General features: G+C 33.2%; 1 protein-coding gene across 1 annotated transcript; it reads right to left on the minus strand.

Moving 5' to 3' along the window:
* Window positions 1–4,844: 4,844 nt before the first annotated feature.
* Window positions 4,845–7,406, minus strand: LOC131954935 (uncharacterized). Its single transcript, XM_059318785.1, has 3 exons — window positions 7,322–7,406; window positions 5,950–6,036; window positions 4,845–5,577 (listed from the first exon to the last, which is right to left on the minus strand). Exons 2-3 carry the CDS (start codon window positions 6,019–6,021, stop codon window positions 5,227–5,229), a joined length of 423 nt encoding a protein of 140 aa, XP_059174768.1. The 5' UTR covers window positions 6,022–6,036; window positions 7,322–7,406; the 3' UTR covers window positions 4,845–5,226.
* Window positions 7,407–17,669: the final 10,263 nt, after the last annotated feature.

The raw sequence follows: 17,669 nt of genomic DNA on the forward strand, positions 1-17,669 counted from the left end.
TCCGCCCAGCATTAGTGGGTACCCGACTCGAGTTGGAAAACGAGGCTGAGTATAGTGTTGACAACACTATTGTATCAAAAGTCCATGTTATTTAGACAGATGAACTCTACTAAAGCTAACATATGGGTCTTTGGTCATAACGGGAAAAGCTTGCGAGATGTGTAAATGTTTTGAATGTATATGGCTAATATTATTTCAATATGTTCTGTTTTAGATGTATATGGCTAATACTATTTCAATATGTTCTGTTTTAGATGTATATGGCTAATACTATTTCAATATGTTCTATTTAAGATGAATATGCTAATGCTATTTCAATATATTCTGTTTTAGATGTATATGGCTAATACTATTTCAGTATGTTCTGTTTTAAATGTATATGGCTAATACTATTTCAATATGTTCTGTTTTTTTGTCATCTAGGAAAAAGAAGACTGTGGTTGTAAGTGACAACATATCAAGAGTGCAAGATAGTCAAGTATTTAAATGAGCATTTTACTTAACAATGTGTGCCAACACTTATATGCCTGTCAGTTTCGGTATAGTTGTAAAAATTAATCAAATATAAAGCAATCACAACATTGTCATATGGTCTTAATGTTTTATTACATTTGGACGTATTTTATAATTCATTAATTGTTTAAAATATAATTTGCTAATGACTAGAATATAATAAACCGTGAGTGATCTCCCCTAAACTTTCTCGAATATTCTTATATAAAACAACAGGGGATGGGAACTCAGGATATAGTTATGATTTTTAATCCATTTTAAATACTTAAAATTTTTAAAATAGAATAGAATCTCATAGAAAAAAGAATTGCGCACCAAGCGAACGCCAAATAAAGATGTTCATAATAGTGCGCAATATTATTAGTACTTTATAAATGTACATGTGTTTATTGAGAAATCGAAAATAGCGTAAATTAGTACTTCCGGTCAACGGAAATAACTCAAAATTTGACAGAAGGTAGAGAATTAGGTCTTTTACTCACATGTGAAATTTTATGTATCTATCTGAAATAGTACTCAAGTTATAGTCTCTTGAAAAAAATTCAAAGTAGAAAAAGTACCTCTTCCGGTTATTGGAAATCGCGGAAAAGTTGATAAGGATCTACGATTTTGATAAATACTTATATATGAAACTTCATCAACCTAGCTTTAACGGTACTCAAGTTATCGTGCTTACACACACACACACACACACACACACACACACACACACACACACACACTGACACACACGAAGACACACACACAGACACACAGACATACGGACAAGATTGCAAAATTATGTTTTTCCGTATCGGGGAGGTGTAAAACGTCGAGATTTGCAAAAATCTCGAATTTTTTTTGGAGGATTACAAGACTTTCTTTATACTTCGTATATACGAGAAAGTAAGAGGGACATTAACCCTTCTCTGGTTTAGTTTTTAAAATGAGAATGAAGCTGTAGTGATCTCCCTTAAAACATTTTCAGATATTCCTATTTGGGATTTGGGTTTCCAGACCGTAGTCGGGCTATAAAAGTTACTTTTTTTCATTTATTATGTTTTTTTACGAATAAATAATATAGATGTAAAAATTTCTTAGAATATACTTCATAAGAATATAATATTGAATTATCGAATTCAAAACGTGTTTGAAAAATTGGAAGCAGTGAAATACTAGTTCATAAAGCGCAAGCATACTTTCATTTCTATATATAGAGAGAGGTTTATTTTTTTATACTCTTACACATACTTTAAGCAACTCAGCCGGTCCTAATATGGATAACTTTATGAATTTTTTGTAAATTCTATTAAAATAGTATATAATAAATCGTTTTTCTGTTGATTTTTATCTTTTATAACAAATTCTAAACTATTTAAGAACTACAAAAGAATTGTCCACATACTTACGTTAATCGTGATTTAAGGACGTATTAGTAATCCTCACACCCATAGTATGTTATTTGTCTTCAAATTTCGCAAAACAAGGAATGACAGAGGTTGTCACAAATCAAAAGCAAAATTGTGATACCTACACTAGATGATGTAAGGTTTGCTCTAGAGTTTGGTTAGTCAGGTTTTCTTTCAGCCTCTTTTCTCAAACGAAGGGGAGGCGTTTAAAGTTTTGGAGGGGGGGGGGGGGGGGGAAGGGGGGGCGACGCTCGTAAAATTTATGGGTGTGGCATTTTTTCGTAAAGCGGGAGGGGGGTATTTTAACTATGTGTGATCTGATGTGATCTGAGGTGGGTGTGATGTGATGTGAGGTGGGTGTGATGTGAGATGTGATGTGAGGTGGGTGTGATGTGATGTGAGGTTGGTGTGATGTGAGGTGGGTGTGATGTGATGTGAGGTGGGTGTGATGTGAGATGTGATGTGAGGTGGGTGTGATGTGAGGTGGGTGTGATGTGAGGTGGGTGTGATGTGAGGTTGGTGTGATGTGAGGTGGGTGTGATATGAGGTGGGTGTGATGTGAGGTGGGTGTGATGTGGGTGTCTTGTGAGGTGGGTGTGATGTGAGGTGGGTGTGATGTGAGGTGGGTGTGATGTGAGGTGGGGGTGATGTGAGGTGGGGGTGATGTGATACGGGTGTGATGTGAGGTGCGTGTGATGTGATGTGAGGTTGGTGTGATGTGATGTGGGTGTGAAATGAGATGGGTGTGATGTGATGTGGGTGTGATGTGAGGTGGGCTTTACTAACATCACAGGAAATGAAATAGAGAAAGTCAAGACTCCCAGTTTGAGAATCAATGCATTAAAACTTGTTCAATCTATCTCATCACTACTTTATGACAATACCAATTTATCATTCAAGCAATACCAACTACACTACAACATATATATATATATATATATATATATATATATATATATATATATATATATATATATATATATATGAATTATTAATCATCAAATATGAAATCATCGACATATCATACCCAAATTTTTTATTTTACATAAAACATCGTAAGAACACATCTTTACAAATAATATTTAATCATCTGATTTTAAACACTTCCACCTTAACACCAAAATTAATATCACAATTACTCCATATTAAACAGTCAAATACCTACCATCACATCACATCACACCCACCTCACATCACATCACACCTCACATCACATCACACCCACCTCACATCACATCCACCTCACATCAACCCCACCTCATATCACATCACATCCACCTCACATCATCCCCACCTCATATCACATCAAATCACATCCACCTCACATCACATCACATCACACCCACCTCAAATCACATCACATCCACCTCACATTACCCCCACCTCATATCACATCACATCCACCTCACATCACCCCCACCTCATATCACATCACATCCACCTCACATCACATCCACCTCACATCACCCCCACCTCATATCACATCACATCCACCTCACATCACATCCACCTCACATCACCCCCACCTCATATCACATCACATCCACCTCACATCACATCACATCACACCCATCACACATCACATCCACCTCACATCACCCCCACCTCAAATCACATCACATCCACCTCACATCACATCACATCACACCCACCTCACATCACACCCACCTCACCTCACATCACATCACACCCACCTCACCTCACACCCACCTCACATCACACCCACCTCACATCACATCACACCCACCTCACATCACATCACACCCACCTCACATCACATCACACCCACTCCACCCCACATCACATCACACCCACCACACATCACACACACCTTACATCACACCCACCTCACATCACATCACATCACATCACACCCACCTCACATCACATCACATCACACCCACCTCACATCACATTACACCCACCCACCTCACATCACATCACGCCCACATCACACCCACCTCACATCACATCACATACACCTCACATCACCCCTACTTCACATCACATCACATCACACCTACCCACCTCAAATCACTTCACATCCACCTCACATCACATCACATCACATCACATCACACCCACCTCACATCACATCACACCCACCTCACATCACATCACACCAACCTCACATCACATCACATCACATCACACCCACCTCACATCACATCACACCCACCTCACACCCACCTCACATCACATCACACCCACCTCACATCACATCACATCACACCCACCTCACATCACATCACACCCACCTCACATTACATCACACCCACCTCACAATACATCACATCACACCCACCTCACATCACATCACATCACACCCACCTCACATCACATCACATCACACCCACCTCACATCACATCACATCCATCTCACATCACACCACACCCACCTCACATCACATCACACCCACCTCACATCACACCACACCTACCTTACATCACATCACACCCACCTTACATCACATCACATCACATCACATCACACCCACCTCACATCACATCACACCCACCTCACATCACATCACATCACATCACACCCACCTCTTATTACACCCTCCTTACCCACCGGAGTGCGCGTGGATGCGCATGATTCAGTTTTTCTGTTGAATTAGGTATCACCCATGACCCAATTATGTTATACGCTAGGAAAGTTACTCTGGAATTCTGGTTGCCAAACCGCATGTTACTTTATAATTTATTTTTACCGTATGTAGCCGGCCCTAAATTATTTTTTTGGCAGAAGCTAAACCATTAGTATCCTTGTCGACTTCCCATTCGAAAGAGTAAATTATGTTTATCCCAACTTTAATGTCTTCTTGCATGTTATCTGAGCATTACTTAATTAATTTTCCAGGTTTTGGAAGATCTGTTCAGAAAATAAAATTTACTTCTCAAGTTTCCCAACAACAACAAAAAAAAAGAAAAGAAAAGGGCGAAGTTAAATTGTTTTTATTTCATAAAAGCAAGTTTCAAATGTGCACAATGAACTTAATTTTTTTTTATATTTAAAAAAAGCAATTTTAAATTTAAACACAGTTGAATTATTTTAAAATATATCAAATTGTATAATAATGTTCATACGTAAATTCGCCTTCTCGAAATAAGAGTAAGTTCGTCTATTTTGAAGATAATTTAAAATCATTGAATCACTATCTCGATTCAATCTGTTTTCGATGCTTGTTAAAACTGGAAGAAAAGCTTTTCTATTGTAACAGTGTTTCCGACAACTTTAACTTACATCCACTTTTTTTTTCTTTTTTTTTTTCAAGTCCATGAACAATTGACCGAACTTTAATTTGGTTTTACGTAATGAAGCTCAATCATCCACTACAGATGAACTGGTGAGAGAGCGTTGAATAACTGGAACGACAGGTACTCTAATCTTACGAGCAGTCGAATCCTCTAAGTCAGCATCCGCTTTTTGAGTTGAACTGATCGAAGAAATTTGGATCATTGGAAGTCTAGCATTTCCAATTTCCAGTCCGTTGGTCATAACTGAACTGATATCCTCTACGGTTTCTCTCTTTCCTTTAGGTTCACTCTTGATAATCATCCGTGGACTTTTAATGACAGAACTACGATCTACATCGTTATTTTCTCCCGGAACCTGAATGGCTCGCGACCTTATAGGTGCTGGTATCAATGCTATCCAGTCCATTTTGGAGACCTGTACATATAATAGTGTTCGTGGTAAATTAAAAATAAACATCTTTATTATTTTTACTGAGTTTATCTAAGAGAGTATGCTCTGGGAAAAGAAAACTGCGAAAAAAACTTCTTAATTAAAAAGTTTTTTTAAATTAAATTAAGAAGTTGTTTTTTTAAGAGTCTACCCCTTATAAAATAATCTTTTAACTTGCCTGATGAATAACTTTATTAATTTGAGAAATTTAAACACTTTTAATTTAAATTCTTAAATTTAATTGATTGGTCATCACTGAAAAACGTATTTTGTATTTATAAACAAAACAGGTAAGCAGTAGTAATATGTTTCATAAAATCTATTGCTAACAAACCAATAAAATAGTTACCGACTTACTTCTCGTCTGTTGTCGGCGTCTGCCCAGATGGACGCCACAGTGAGGAGGACGAATGCAGAAGGCCAGATCATTTTGCGTTTGTTAATCTACATTTTACGAGAAGATGATTGGTATTTGTAAGTATTGGTATTAGTTTTCTTTTGTTTTTTAATATTTCTAAATGTTAATCGAGAATTTGAGTTAAACGATTGGTATTGTTAAGTATTGGTATAAGTTGCTTCTTTTAAACATTTCTAAATGTTAACATAGAATTTGAGTTAAACGATTGGTATTGTTAAGTATTGGTATAAGTTGCTTCTTTTAAACATTTCTAAATGTTAACCTAGAATTTGAGTTAAACGATTGGTATTGTTAAGTATTGGTATAAGTTGCTTCTTTTAAACATTTCTAAATCTTAATCTAGAATTTGAGTCAAAAGGATTAATATTTTTAAGTATAGGAATTAGTTGTTTTTTAAAACATTTCTAACATTTCTAAATCTTAATCTAGAATTTGAGTCAAAAGGATTAATATTTTTAAGTATAGGAATTAGTTGTTTTTTAAAACATTTCTAAATGTTAATCTAGAATTTGCGTTAAACAATTGGTATTTTTAAGTATTGGTATAAGTTGTTTCTTTAGAGCATTTCTAAATCTTAATCTAGAATTTGAGACAAAAGGATTGGTATTTTTAAGTATTGGAATTAGTTGTTTTTTTAAAAACATTTCTAAATGTTAATCTAGAATTGGAGTTAAACGATTAGTAGTTTTAAGTAATGGTATTAGTTCTTTAAAAACATTTTCAAAGTGTTAGTCTAGAATTTAATGGAAGACGTTTTGTTTTTTAGGTATTGACATTAGTTACTTTCAATTTTTTTTTTAAAAAGTTATTAGTTATGTTTTTATTCATTAAATGATATTTAATAAAGAATAGGTCCGGTGACGGTGTAATTAATTCATTTTATTCATTAAATGATAGTAGATTCACTCTACCATAAACTTTAACTTACCGTCTTTGAATTTTCATGACAAATGCTAAATAGTAAATATAACGAATTATCTGACGGTCAGAGTAATATTTATGTTATCACCTTTGCTCATTATTTAAAATCTCAAGTTAATATATTCATAGAAGTGCCATTCAAGTGCTATCAAGAATACACTAGAGTACGCTAGAAAATTAAGGGGATCTCTCCTGTTTTACTTGCTTCCATATATGTTCAATTTTGATTACAATCATTAACGAAAATAAAACGCATTATTGCTGCAATATATTTAAATGCTCATTTTTTCTTTTCAATACCCAATACACAACAATGACAAGAAAAAATGTTATCAGTTATTTTAGAAAATAATGAATATAATTCAAGAAAAGCTAACAAAACTAAATTACCTTCTTGCAAAGTTCAAAGTAAGCTCTAGTAATCAGTTTGTTTTCTGAATGTACTGAAGTACGTTTTCTTCATGCTTAAATAGCCTAGATTTCATGTATTGTAGGATTTTTATAGAATAAATTAAACAAATAAATATGTTGGTAAAGCTATTAAACCCAGAAGATTATCATCTGATATCATATATGCAACATCTTATAAGCGTACGCTGTATATATATATGAATATTCATGTACATGTATTGTATTTCGTGCATGCAAGCAAAATTTATTACATAAATGCCAGTCTACTGGTTATTGAGACATAACTAATGACGTGATAATTCCATTATTAACTTTCTGGTACAGAGGCGTAGCGACCCTTCCCGGCTCCCGGGGACATACTTTCAATTTGGCGCCCCCCTCGGGAGCAAATTTTCGATTTGAACCCCCACCCCCCCTCGAACTTTTCATTTGCACCCCCCCTCAAACTTTCAATTTGGCGCCCCCCCCCCCCTAAAGTCGGCGCCCGGGGACATATGTCCCCCCCGCCCCTCCCCCCTCGCTACGCCTCTGTTCTGGTAATGAGTGAATGACAGGTGGTTGCACAGTGTCAGCTAACCTTAGTAGTGTGGCTATGTAGATGCTTAATCTACTTATGCTAGCAGCTGCTGCTATGATATGATCTGTAAGTGTGTAACGTGATCATGTAAGGATAATACATGCTCTCTGTTAAATATTTCGTGTTATGTTTTTCCATTTTGTTCTTTTAATGTAGCGTGTTAGTGTAATGCTAATACATGTTTTATCTGTGAAGTTTTATCTGTGATGTTTTCTTGGTTCTGTATTTACAACTTTGTATTTGAATGTACTGTGCTTATATAAGTAAAATACATGTTTTACCTGTCTATTGTGTGTGGTTATGTATTTCCATATTGGCTTTTTAGTGTAGTGTGTGAATGCAATCTTATTACATGTTTTACCTGTGACATTGTTGTAGTTTTTATTTTATGTCCATGTTGGTCTTCAAGTGAGAATAAAGGCTCAACATGCCTACAACAGCAATGTTTCTTTTAAAAAATATTATCGGGTAAGAGGGATGGGCGCGTCGGGTCACTTGAAACTTTCGGAAGTGCGATCACTGGTTACAGATACAAATAATTAATTATATATTTTCTTTTTCGTAATTGGAGGCGGGGGTTAGATGGACGTATTACCTGGGACTGGGTCTTGCCTCCTCCATCTGCAGTGATGCCTGAAAGAAACAGTGAATTTGGAAAACCGCCGAAAGACTCATTAAATATGTTAACATCATGTACGATTTTATTAAAGTAAGTATGGTTATAAAAACTTGTTTGGTTTCTGTCGAAGTTTACTAAAGTTTGGATGTTTAAAATATTTTCGTTTTCTAAACAACATTGTTAAAACAGTCATAAAAGATTTGATTGTTTTCATTTTGTCACAATGTAAACAAACAGGGCATAACTAGGCAATGTGGCTTATATAGGTTCAGATATTTTTTAAAAATTTTATCGTCAACATTTTGAGTAGGCCTACAAATTACTGCATTGAAGTGTATTGTGAAGATCAATAAAAGAGTTTCCGTAGAACAAATCAATGTTTGTCTCACGAAAGTGAAACTTCAGAGTATACTTTGGGTTTGATGAAATAATTTAAAATACAGCCTCAAACATAAAAAGACCTTCCAAATACAAATACTCTGCATTTGCAACTTTTATACCATTGATTCTTAATATATTAAACTTCTGAATTTTTTCAAGTTTTAATTTTTAAATATTTTTTTAATAGACATTACAAGAATTATTTTTTTTATATTCATGTTAAAAATGATGATTGAAGGATTTTAGTCACCACGTTTATGTCCCTTACATGAATCAAGGCGTGTAAGAACGGAAGATGTTAAAGGCTTCTTACCTTGAGCTTGTGTTTAAAAAAAACCCCTACCTAATCTGATAAGAGAGTCAGTTACTAAAATTTAGCATGGTAGGTTTTTTTTATCGCACTCAGGATTTTTCTTTGAACAGAAAAAATGTGTAATAGGTGTGTTGGGACAAAGTAAGCTTTACTACAAAACTAAAATAGAAAAAAGATATTTCAGAAAACATACACCAAGTCGAAAGCCAAATAGTGGTGAGTGATGTGAAAAAAAAATAATTGTGGGAAAAATGGAAAGTCTTATCTGTGGCATAAACACTCTAAACATTCACACTTAAAGACATTGTACTGGAATATAGCCTGGACCGAATTGAACATTTGTTTCTATATAAATGTGCACAGAGTCAAGTTATTTTAAACATTACGACGCGTTGTTTATGTTTACTAATGAAAGATTCTACTGATATCTTTATTCTATTTTTTTTTTATTTTATGTTCTAATCTACATCAACTATTTAAAAAATATAATTATTTTTTAAAATTTATTTAAGAAAACAATTTTTTTTGTTAGTTTAGAATCGATATTGAATTATGAAATCTTCATTGTAATAACATTTGTTATTCATAAGTTGTTTTTTTTTAAGACATGTTCGGTTATGCGTTTCTCCACACTGTCCCTTATTATGACGAGGTCACAGAAACAGATGAACTCTACTTCACCTGCCTTATAAACCGTCATGTTTAAAATTGTATTTAGGTTTTCACTTACGACAACTCCCAACTCAGTTTGATTCCTAACAGTTAATAAAATCTTGACGTAGAAGTCGCTAGTGCTACCTAAGTCCCTACTGTGTACTATTGACTGACTGGCTTGCCAGATTTCAGCATTTCCATTCCATGTAGTTCGGATATTCTGTAGCGTAGCGAGGGGGGGGGGGGGGGCGGGGCGGGGCGGGGGGACATATGTCCCCGGGCACCGACCTTAGGGGGCGCCAAAATGGGCTGGAAAAATAAATTGAAACGTTGAGGGGGTGCAAATTGAAAGGTTGAAGGGGGCGGGGTGCAAATCGAAAAATTTGTCCCGGGGAAGGGTCGCTACGCCTCTGCGGAGATTATGTAATATGCATAAATTATTGATGTCTTAATCAGTTTGGATGTTGTTTTTTTTTTAAATCTTTAGGACAGTATTTGAAGACAGTTTGTTTTGGCGTCCATTATCCAGGATTCAATAACCGGTTGGAGAGAATAGATTACACCGTCACCCGACCTATTCTTTATTAAATATCAAATTATAAATTCAAAATATGTTTTTTTAAAAATTACTGTATCATCTATCTATATACTACTAAAAGTCAAGTTTGTTTACATGTTTGAATATTTATTTTTTTGTTTGTTTGTTTGTTTGCCTGATTGACTATCTCGCATGGTTGCACTCATCGTGGAAAGCTGTAAAATAGTATGTAGGTAGAGAAAAATTTTTGTTTTAAGACAGACTGTTAATCACACATTTATTTAAAGAAGTTAATTAATTTATTGATTTATTCATTGTTAAATTAACCGTACTTTTTTAAAAATGTTAATACTTTGAATAAACTTTGTGGGGATAGTGACGTCCCTTGATGTGTTAACTTTTTTGTACAATAAAAATGGCGGACTCCATCATAGACTTTGTGGCCCATTCAAAAGTTTAACGCGTTACAAAGCTAATTTTCTGCCGGCTATAACTTAAACAATACGTCCGTTTGCTGTATTTATTACGTTCCAACACTTATATCAATTTTCAACTGTCTTTTTCATTTAGTTTTACGATAAATTTCTCTAGATCTAAAGATCAGCTATCGAAGGAAAGTTATGAATCTAGCCTAGATCTAGATCTAGCCTAGATGTAGGTCACTAGACTCAATGTAAATTCTACATCTGGAATCTATTTCAGGCCTTAATTATTTTATATAAATCTTTGTTTGGCTAATTTAAGATAAAATTTAATTTGAAAGTTAGTACTACTAGACTTAGATCTAGATCTAGAATCTATCCGCGTAAATCAAGTTGCATAAGGAGACGCATAGTATAGTATAAAAATTCACTTGTGACGTCACGAGTAAATAGCTAAGCTGGTAGCGTAGTCGGCTCACATGGAGGTGGCACGGGTTCTAGACCAATATGTCGATGAAATTTTTTTTTCAATTTTTTTTTAGATGTGAATGATAAAGTTGCCTATCTGAACTTGGCAAGATACAGGGCAGGTGAAGTAGAGCACATCTGTTTCTTTGTCCTAAGCATATGAAAGGATAGTGTGGTCAGAGACATGCTCGGCTGGAATCGTTTTTTAAACGATAAATACATGTTGTCTGAGACTTGGCGGGACACTGGGCAGGTGAAGTAGAGTTGAGTAGGTCACATGTGACGTCAGTATATGAAGGGATAGTCCGAAATCGGTGTTTACGGTGTTTTTAAAAGATAAAAAACATATTTTTGAATGTGGGGTCTGTTTTTTGTGACGATAAGTGACACTGCAGTAGCGTAGCGAGGAGGGGGGGGGGGACGGTAGGGGAGGGGAGGCGGGGGGGGGGGGAAGGGGAGGCGGGGGGAGGTGGATGGGGGAAGGGGGGGGCGGGGGGGACATATGTTGGGGCGCCAAAATGGTTTGGAAAAATAAATTGAAAGGTTGAGGGGGGTTCAAATCGAAAGTTTGAGTGGGGGTGAGGGTGTGCACATCAAAAGTTTGAGGGGGGGGGGGTCAAATCGAAATCTTGCGGGGGGAGGGATTCAAATCGAAAACTTTGTCCCCGGGCGCCGGGAAGGGTCGCTATGCCTCTGAGTGACAGACGTGATGTTTTTTGATGGATGACCCCCGAAACCCACAGTTATCCAACGGATGACGGGTATTCTAGTATGATCTATAAGTCGGTTTGTTCATTTGCGTCAGGTAAATGTTGCAATGTTTTTATCCATATTAATTTTTTAAAAGTTTTAATTAATTTATTAAGATATAGAAAAACATTAAACAATCAACTTGGTTAATCTACTTTTAGAAAATGTCATGCAAATAGTATTTCAGATTTGTGGAGTCGACAACCAAATGGTCCCTTCAAAAAAATATAAACTAATACAAATGTTCACGTTATCAACCTGTGGTACAAATAGGTAATTAACATTGTTTGCTTGGGGTTCATTAAACGTAAAAAAATAGAACGAATAATCCAAACTCACCGATATTGTTTTATTTCTAAGCTAATCATGAATTTAGAATACACATAAAGAAATTTAAAGGTTTTTTTTCTTTAACTTTATCATTTTGCATAATTATGTTAAAGTGCAAGTGCTCGGATCAATCGATACCGACACAAAAATAAATAAATATAAAAACTTGTAAGCAATCTGAATTTTAGAAATATGTAGATAAGTAGATATTTTACTTTACAGAGCAATTTTAAAATTCAATGCAAAAGGGGAGTTAATCGGAAAAACCATTGTGTGATTGATACATTGATTTACTATTATAATGTGTTTATTCGTAAACACTAAAATCCTGAAATACAATAAGTATCAATCATTTTATTATTAGCTGTTTTACAAATGGAGTAAGAATATTAAAACATGGATTTTTCTGAAATATTACAAACTATATTAACATATTTAGCAATACTAAGATATTATTAATAGCATTATTAAAAAGTGACATTTAAAATACAATTAATTATAAGGCTTTATTTAGCAAATTAAAACTATAAAGCTTACATAACAATAAATATCAATACATTTATGAGAGTTTACTTGAAAATACGGAAGAATTTAAAAGTATCACTTTGTTAATATAATAGTAAATTATTTAAAATATCTTCCACAATGTAGCAATATAAAGTAATTATAATTATCATGAGTGGAAAGTGACCTTAATAAAAAATTGCGGCTCTATTTAGGATCTTAGTTAAATGTTATATGCTAATATTTACCTGAATTCTCTGATGTACAAACTCTTTATTTAATTGCTTACAAATTAAATGGTGAAACGAGTGCATTTAGTCTAATATCATAGGATGCTGCTTGTTTTATTTTATTTGCAATCTGAGATGCAGTAATAGCACTGAACAAATTGACATACTTTAATAAAAAAAAACAGTCATGCACTTTAGCCTGCACTTTAAAAACTGTAACATGGTAATGTTTATTGTAGCACCTTACACTTCTTAATAGTAAAATTTGACACTTAGCTAAATTAAAATGATAAATATAATTGCATTATTCACTAGTCTAAAACACTCCAATCACCCAAGCAAGTCTTATAATACAATGTTTATATACTCCGAAGAAAGCTAATACCTTATACTTTTAAATTCCTTAATCACTCGTGATTTTAACACCAAAACAGTTATTCTGTTTTCGCTTAACGAAATACTAGACGAATACAAAACAAACAAACAATATTTGTAATAGACGTATTTTATGGTACTTTGAACGAGCCATGTTTAAAAGTAAGAACGGATTTCACACAGGTACTTGGCTGACCAGCTACAGATGTAGTCATTGAATGGGCTGAAAATTACATCGTATGCTACACAGTCCTCTGTAAATATCTTATCGTCAGGTCGATCTGAAATTAAGCGTTTGATTAGATAGTTATTTTATAAAAATATTTTTTTTAATGTATTCTAGTTAAGTAATCAAAAATTTACTACAAGGTTTAGTTTGCGTTGGATTTAATTTTTATTGCTAATAGATTAATGAAAAATTAATTTTTAAAAATTAATTTTATTAAATTACAAATTTATTATACGCACTTACCAGTAAAACATAATAGTAAAAACAAGCATTTACAAAAAAAAAAGTTTGGTTTATCATGATAATTTTTTTCTGTCTTTTTTTCTTTTATACGTTGATATTAGGGGCTACACAACAGCTTACTTTTGTTTTATCAAAAAAATTGTTTAAAGAGTTTTGTTGTTGCACAGTAAATATCGAACATTGTTTTTAATGTTTTGTTTGAGAAAATATAAATTGCGAGAAAGTGTCCACTGGAGAAAATACCTAATTTATTTTATGTATTAAAAATTACATTGTAAAAATTTATAATTAGATTGTAATATTGCCATTTAAATAAGTTTATTAGAAATTAAACACGATTTGTCAGTTTTGTTGTCAGTTTACCGACAAAAGAACAAAGTATCTAATTGATAAATAATGGTTTTACATGCAATATGAAAAATAGTAAACGAAAACACTCGCCATATTGAAACATAACGTCTCTTTGTTCGACGGTTAAATTGGATTGGTCCACGTCCCACAAAAATTGACCTTCCACTACCTCGTCGGTTAGACCAATCCAGAAATTTTGAAAGCCTGCAATGTGCTCGATAATAGCTCTCTTCTCTCTGGTATTTTGTGTCAGTGAATAGAGATGGGCACCCATACCTGTAGATGGATACATATATATTATGTATATATACGGAGAGAGAAACTTATTTCATAAACATGTATATATATATATATATATATATATATATATATATATATATATATATATATATATATATATATATATATATATATATATATATATATATATATATTGGCCTAAATGTATCCTAATATATATAAAAGCCAATGTGCGTACTTCTCTCTCTCTCTCTCTCTCTCTCTCTCTCTTTCACTTTCTGTCCGCCTTTCTCGAGACTAAGAGATCAGTATCTTCAGAGATTTATGGAAAACTTAAAGATATGGACTTTTGTTGAAAATATTATTGTAGATGTTTTAAATGCATACTCTAAATTTTATTTAAAGAAAAGTAATAAAAATAAAGAAACATTCGAATGTATAAACACATTTTAATTATGCAACCGAAAAAGTGTTTATGATTAATAAGACAAGAACGCAATTACCAATTATGTCACATGCCACATGTTTAAACTACGGAAATAACACAACACCAATGGCGTCATCTTCCAGTTTTAGAATATGAAGAAATGAACTTTTTCATTTAAATTTGATTTCGATTTACATTCTATAAATCTACTGATCAAGACGTTCGTCAAGTCATGCAAATATTATGTTCTATTAAAGGGTGTAAAAAACAATAAACATAATCTTACCGTTACACGCTTTGCGCCCAGTGTGGAAATCCGTTTCTATCGGTGAAATGTACACGCAAACACTGACGCTGGATTGAGTTACTATGAAAAAATGGGCCCCCGTGTTACAGAAATACCCAATGGAATGAAACGGTTTTTGATCCGTAGCGTCCTCTAGTCCTGACCTGGGTACTATCCAAGAACCTAAAATTAAATTAATGGCAACATAAATAGATTATTATTTATTTCAATATTAGAATAAAAGGTTGTTTTAAAAAATCAACTTTTAAAAGTTGTGGATATTATCTTTGATTTATGTTTTAAAAAGAAGTACCATGTCATAATTTCGGCCACCTTTTGTATAACTTTGACATTTCCCGATAACAATTTACGCCAATCTTTAACCTTTTAAATATCAAAGTTGGTGGCATAAACGTTTTTTTTTTATTTGTAAATAACTATGGATTGTTAAAGCTTTTTAGTGATTGAAACGACTGATTAGGTAATTTAAGTCCAAAAACTTAGCTTTTTCTGTAATAATATAGATCTAGAGTCTATTACTTTTTTATATTTCCGTTTATATATGTATAAAATTGTAATTTGAGATAAAAAGGATGAGTTCTGTTTTATAGCATTGTGTAGTTTATTTCTGTTTAAAAATAAATTGGTACAATTGTGTAAATAGAACTGATTACAATATTTTCGTTATTTCCTTTTCGAATGAAATCTATAAATTTGACTATTCCCATCAAGTTACCTAAGTGACACTCCTTGATTGTCTTGTTGTACCGAAAGCTGAAGCACATAGTACGGTAGGTGGAGCAGATTTTCCCACACGTCACAAGGCTGGCGGCTGGAAATTTCATCCCAAGGGACGCCATCGATAAAGCACTACTGTTTACAAATTTGTACTGCATTGTTAAAATACAGTGGATAGTTGTGGGGGCTAAATTGGAAATAAACATTACGTGAAATTTATATTTGATTTGTTTCATCAAAACAATAAATTATATGTATATATTTCCAATATATATATATATATATATATATATATATATATATATATATATATATATATATATATATAGGCCTATACATATATTGATGTATATAATTTTACATATATGTCTTCTAAACAATAGAAATAGAAAATAAGTTAATGTGTCTAAAGATTTTTTAACTTACCAATCATAAAGCCTAGAATTAACAGGTTAACAACAGTAGATTGGCAGTTAAATTTTAGTACTTGCATTGTAATTTTCATGTTTTGGAATAATTTTTGTATTTCTTTTTGCTGAACACTTTTTTAAAACCTAATTTGCTAATAGCTATTTTGATTTAAGTTTTTTGTTCTATCTCGAATAAACATCCTATGTCATGAGAGCTAAAAACACCACGATTTAGAAATTCAACGTATCATTTTCAAGTTTCTAACAAATTATATGAACACATTTCAAACCGAATGGAGCAACAACTAATATTTTTAGGCTGCTTGGCAACAACTAGTGTTACACACTAAATCAAATATTTAGTCTTCAGGTAAAAAAGGTTTGATTATCATTTATTCATTTTTCTTCAAATATATTTTAAAAAGGATCGATACATTTAATTGTCATAAAGCCGACAATCTTTTACAGCTCGTGCGTGTGGAGTGTTTGAAGTTAACGAACAGACGGCATCGGATTAAGAAATCCCTTGAGCAACTTTTTACAGATAAGACAAGGTTGTTTCATGGCGGTCCTTGAAAAGATGAAGTGGGGTCTTTCATGTTCCTTAGCTACAAGTTCAAACAAGTTTTCATCGACTGAGATTTAGCACTTAACACATTAATATTTTAAGGAGATTTTACAATCAGTTCATTTTTACATTATGTACCGTGTAACATGGATCCAATCACATCCACATAAATGCGCAGAACAAAATAAAGAAATGTAAACATTGTATTTGCAAATAGGCCGAAATTCGCGAGCGTAATTTGGGATTACAATGATATATATATATATATATATATATATATATATATATATATATATATATATATATATATATATATATATATATATATATATATATTTCTTTTCTGTTTTGCATTTATATAATTCCTTTTTATCTTTGTTCTACAATGATGTAATCCTGTTTTTATTTCTGTTCTACAATTATAAAATCCCAACAAGCTGTCAAAGATAAGAAATATAGGTGTCAGCTGCATTATTTACATAAACATATTTTCAAAGATAACCAAAACAGCTTTGTTTCTAGAAATCAGGAACTTAACAATTTAATATTTACGAATTTCGTTGCTTTACTGTTGGCCATTTTAAATTTCTTTTTCCTGTGTTATTGATACCACATCCTCTAGAATGTATTACTCGATATACTAGTGAATTGCTCTACCGTCACGTTTCTAATAT

Source organism: Physella acuta, unplaced genomic scaffold (assembly GCF_028476545.2).
Source record: "Physella acuta isolate Inbredline_101_S28 unplaced genomic scaffold, ASM2847654v3 ptg001041l, whole genome shotgun sequence".
NCBI lineage: Eukaryota > Metazoa > Mollusca > Gastropoda > Physidae > Physella > Physella acuta.

What these genes read in the sequence shown, in the direction of transcription:
- LOC131954935 (XM_059318785.1), bottom strand. Translation starts at nt 6,021, where the DNA reads ATGATCTGGCCTTCTGCATTCGTCCTCCTCACTGTGGCGTCCATCTGG. An exon ending in ACGCCGACAACAGACGAGAA is followed by an intron (nt 5,578 to 5,949) that starts GTAAGTCGGTAA and finishes TTATATGTACAG; the next exon opens with GTCTCCAAAATGGACTGGAT.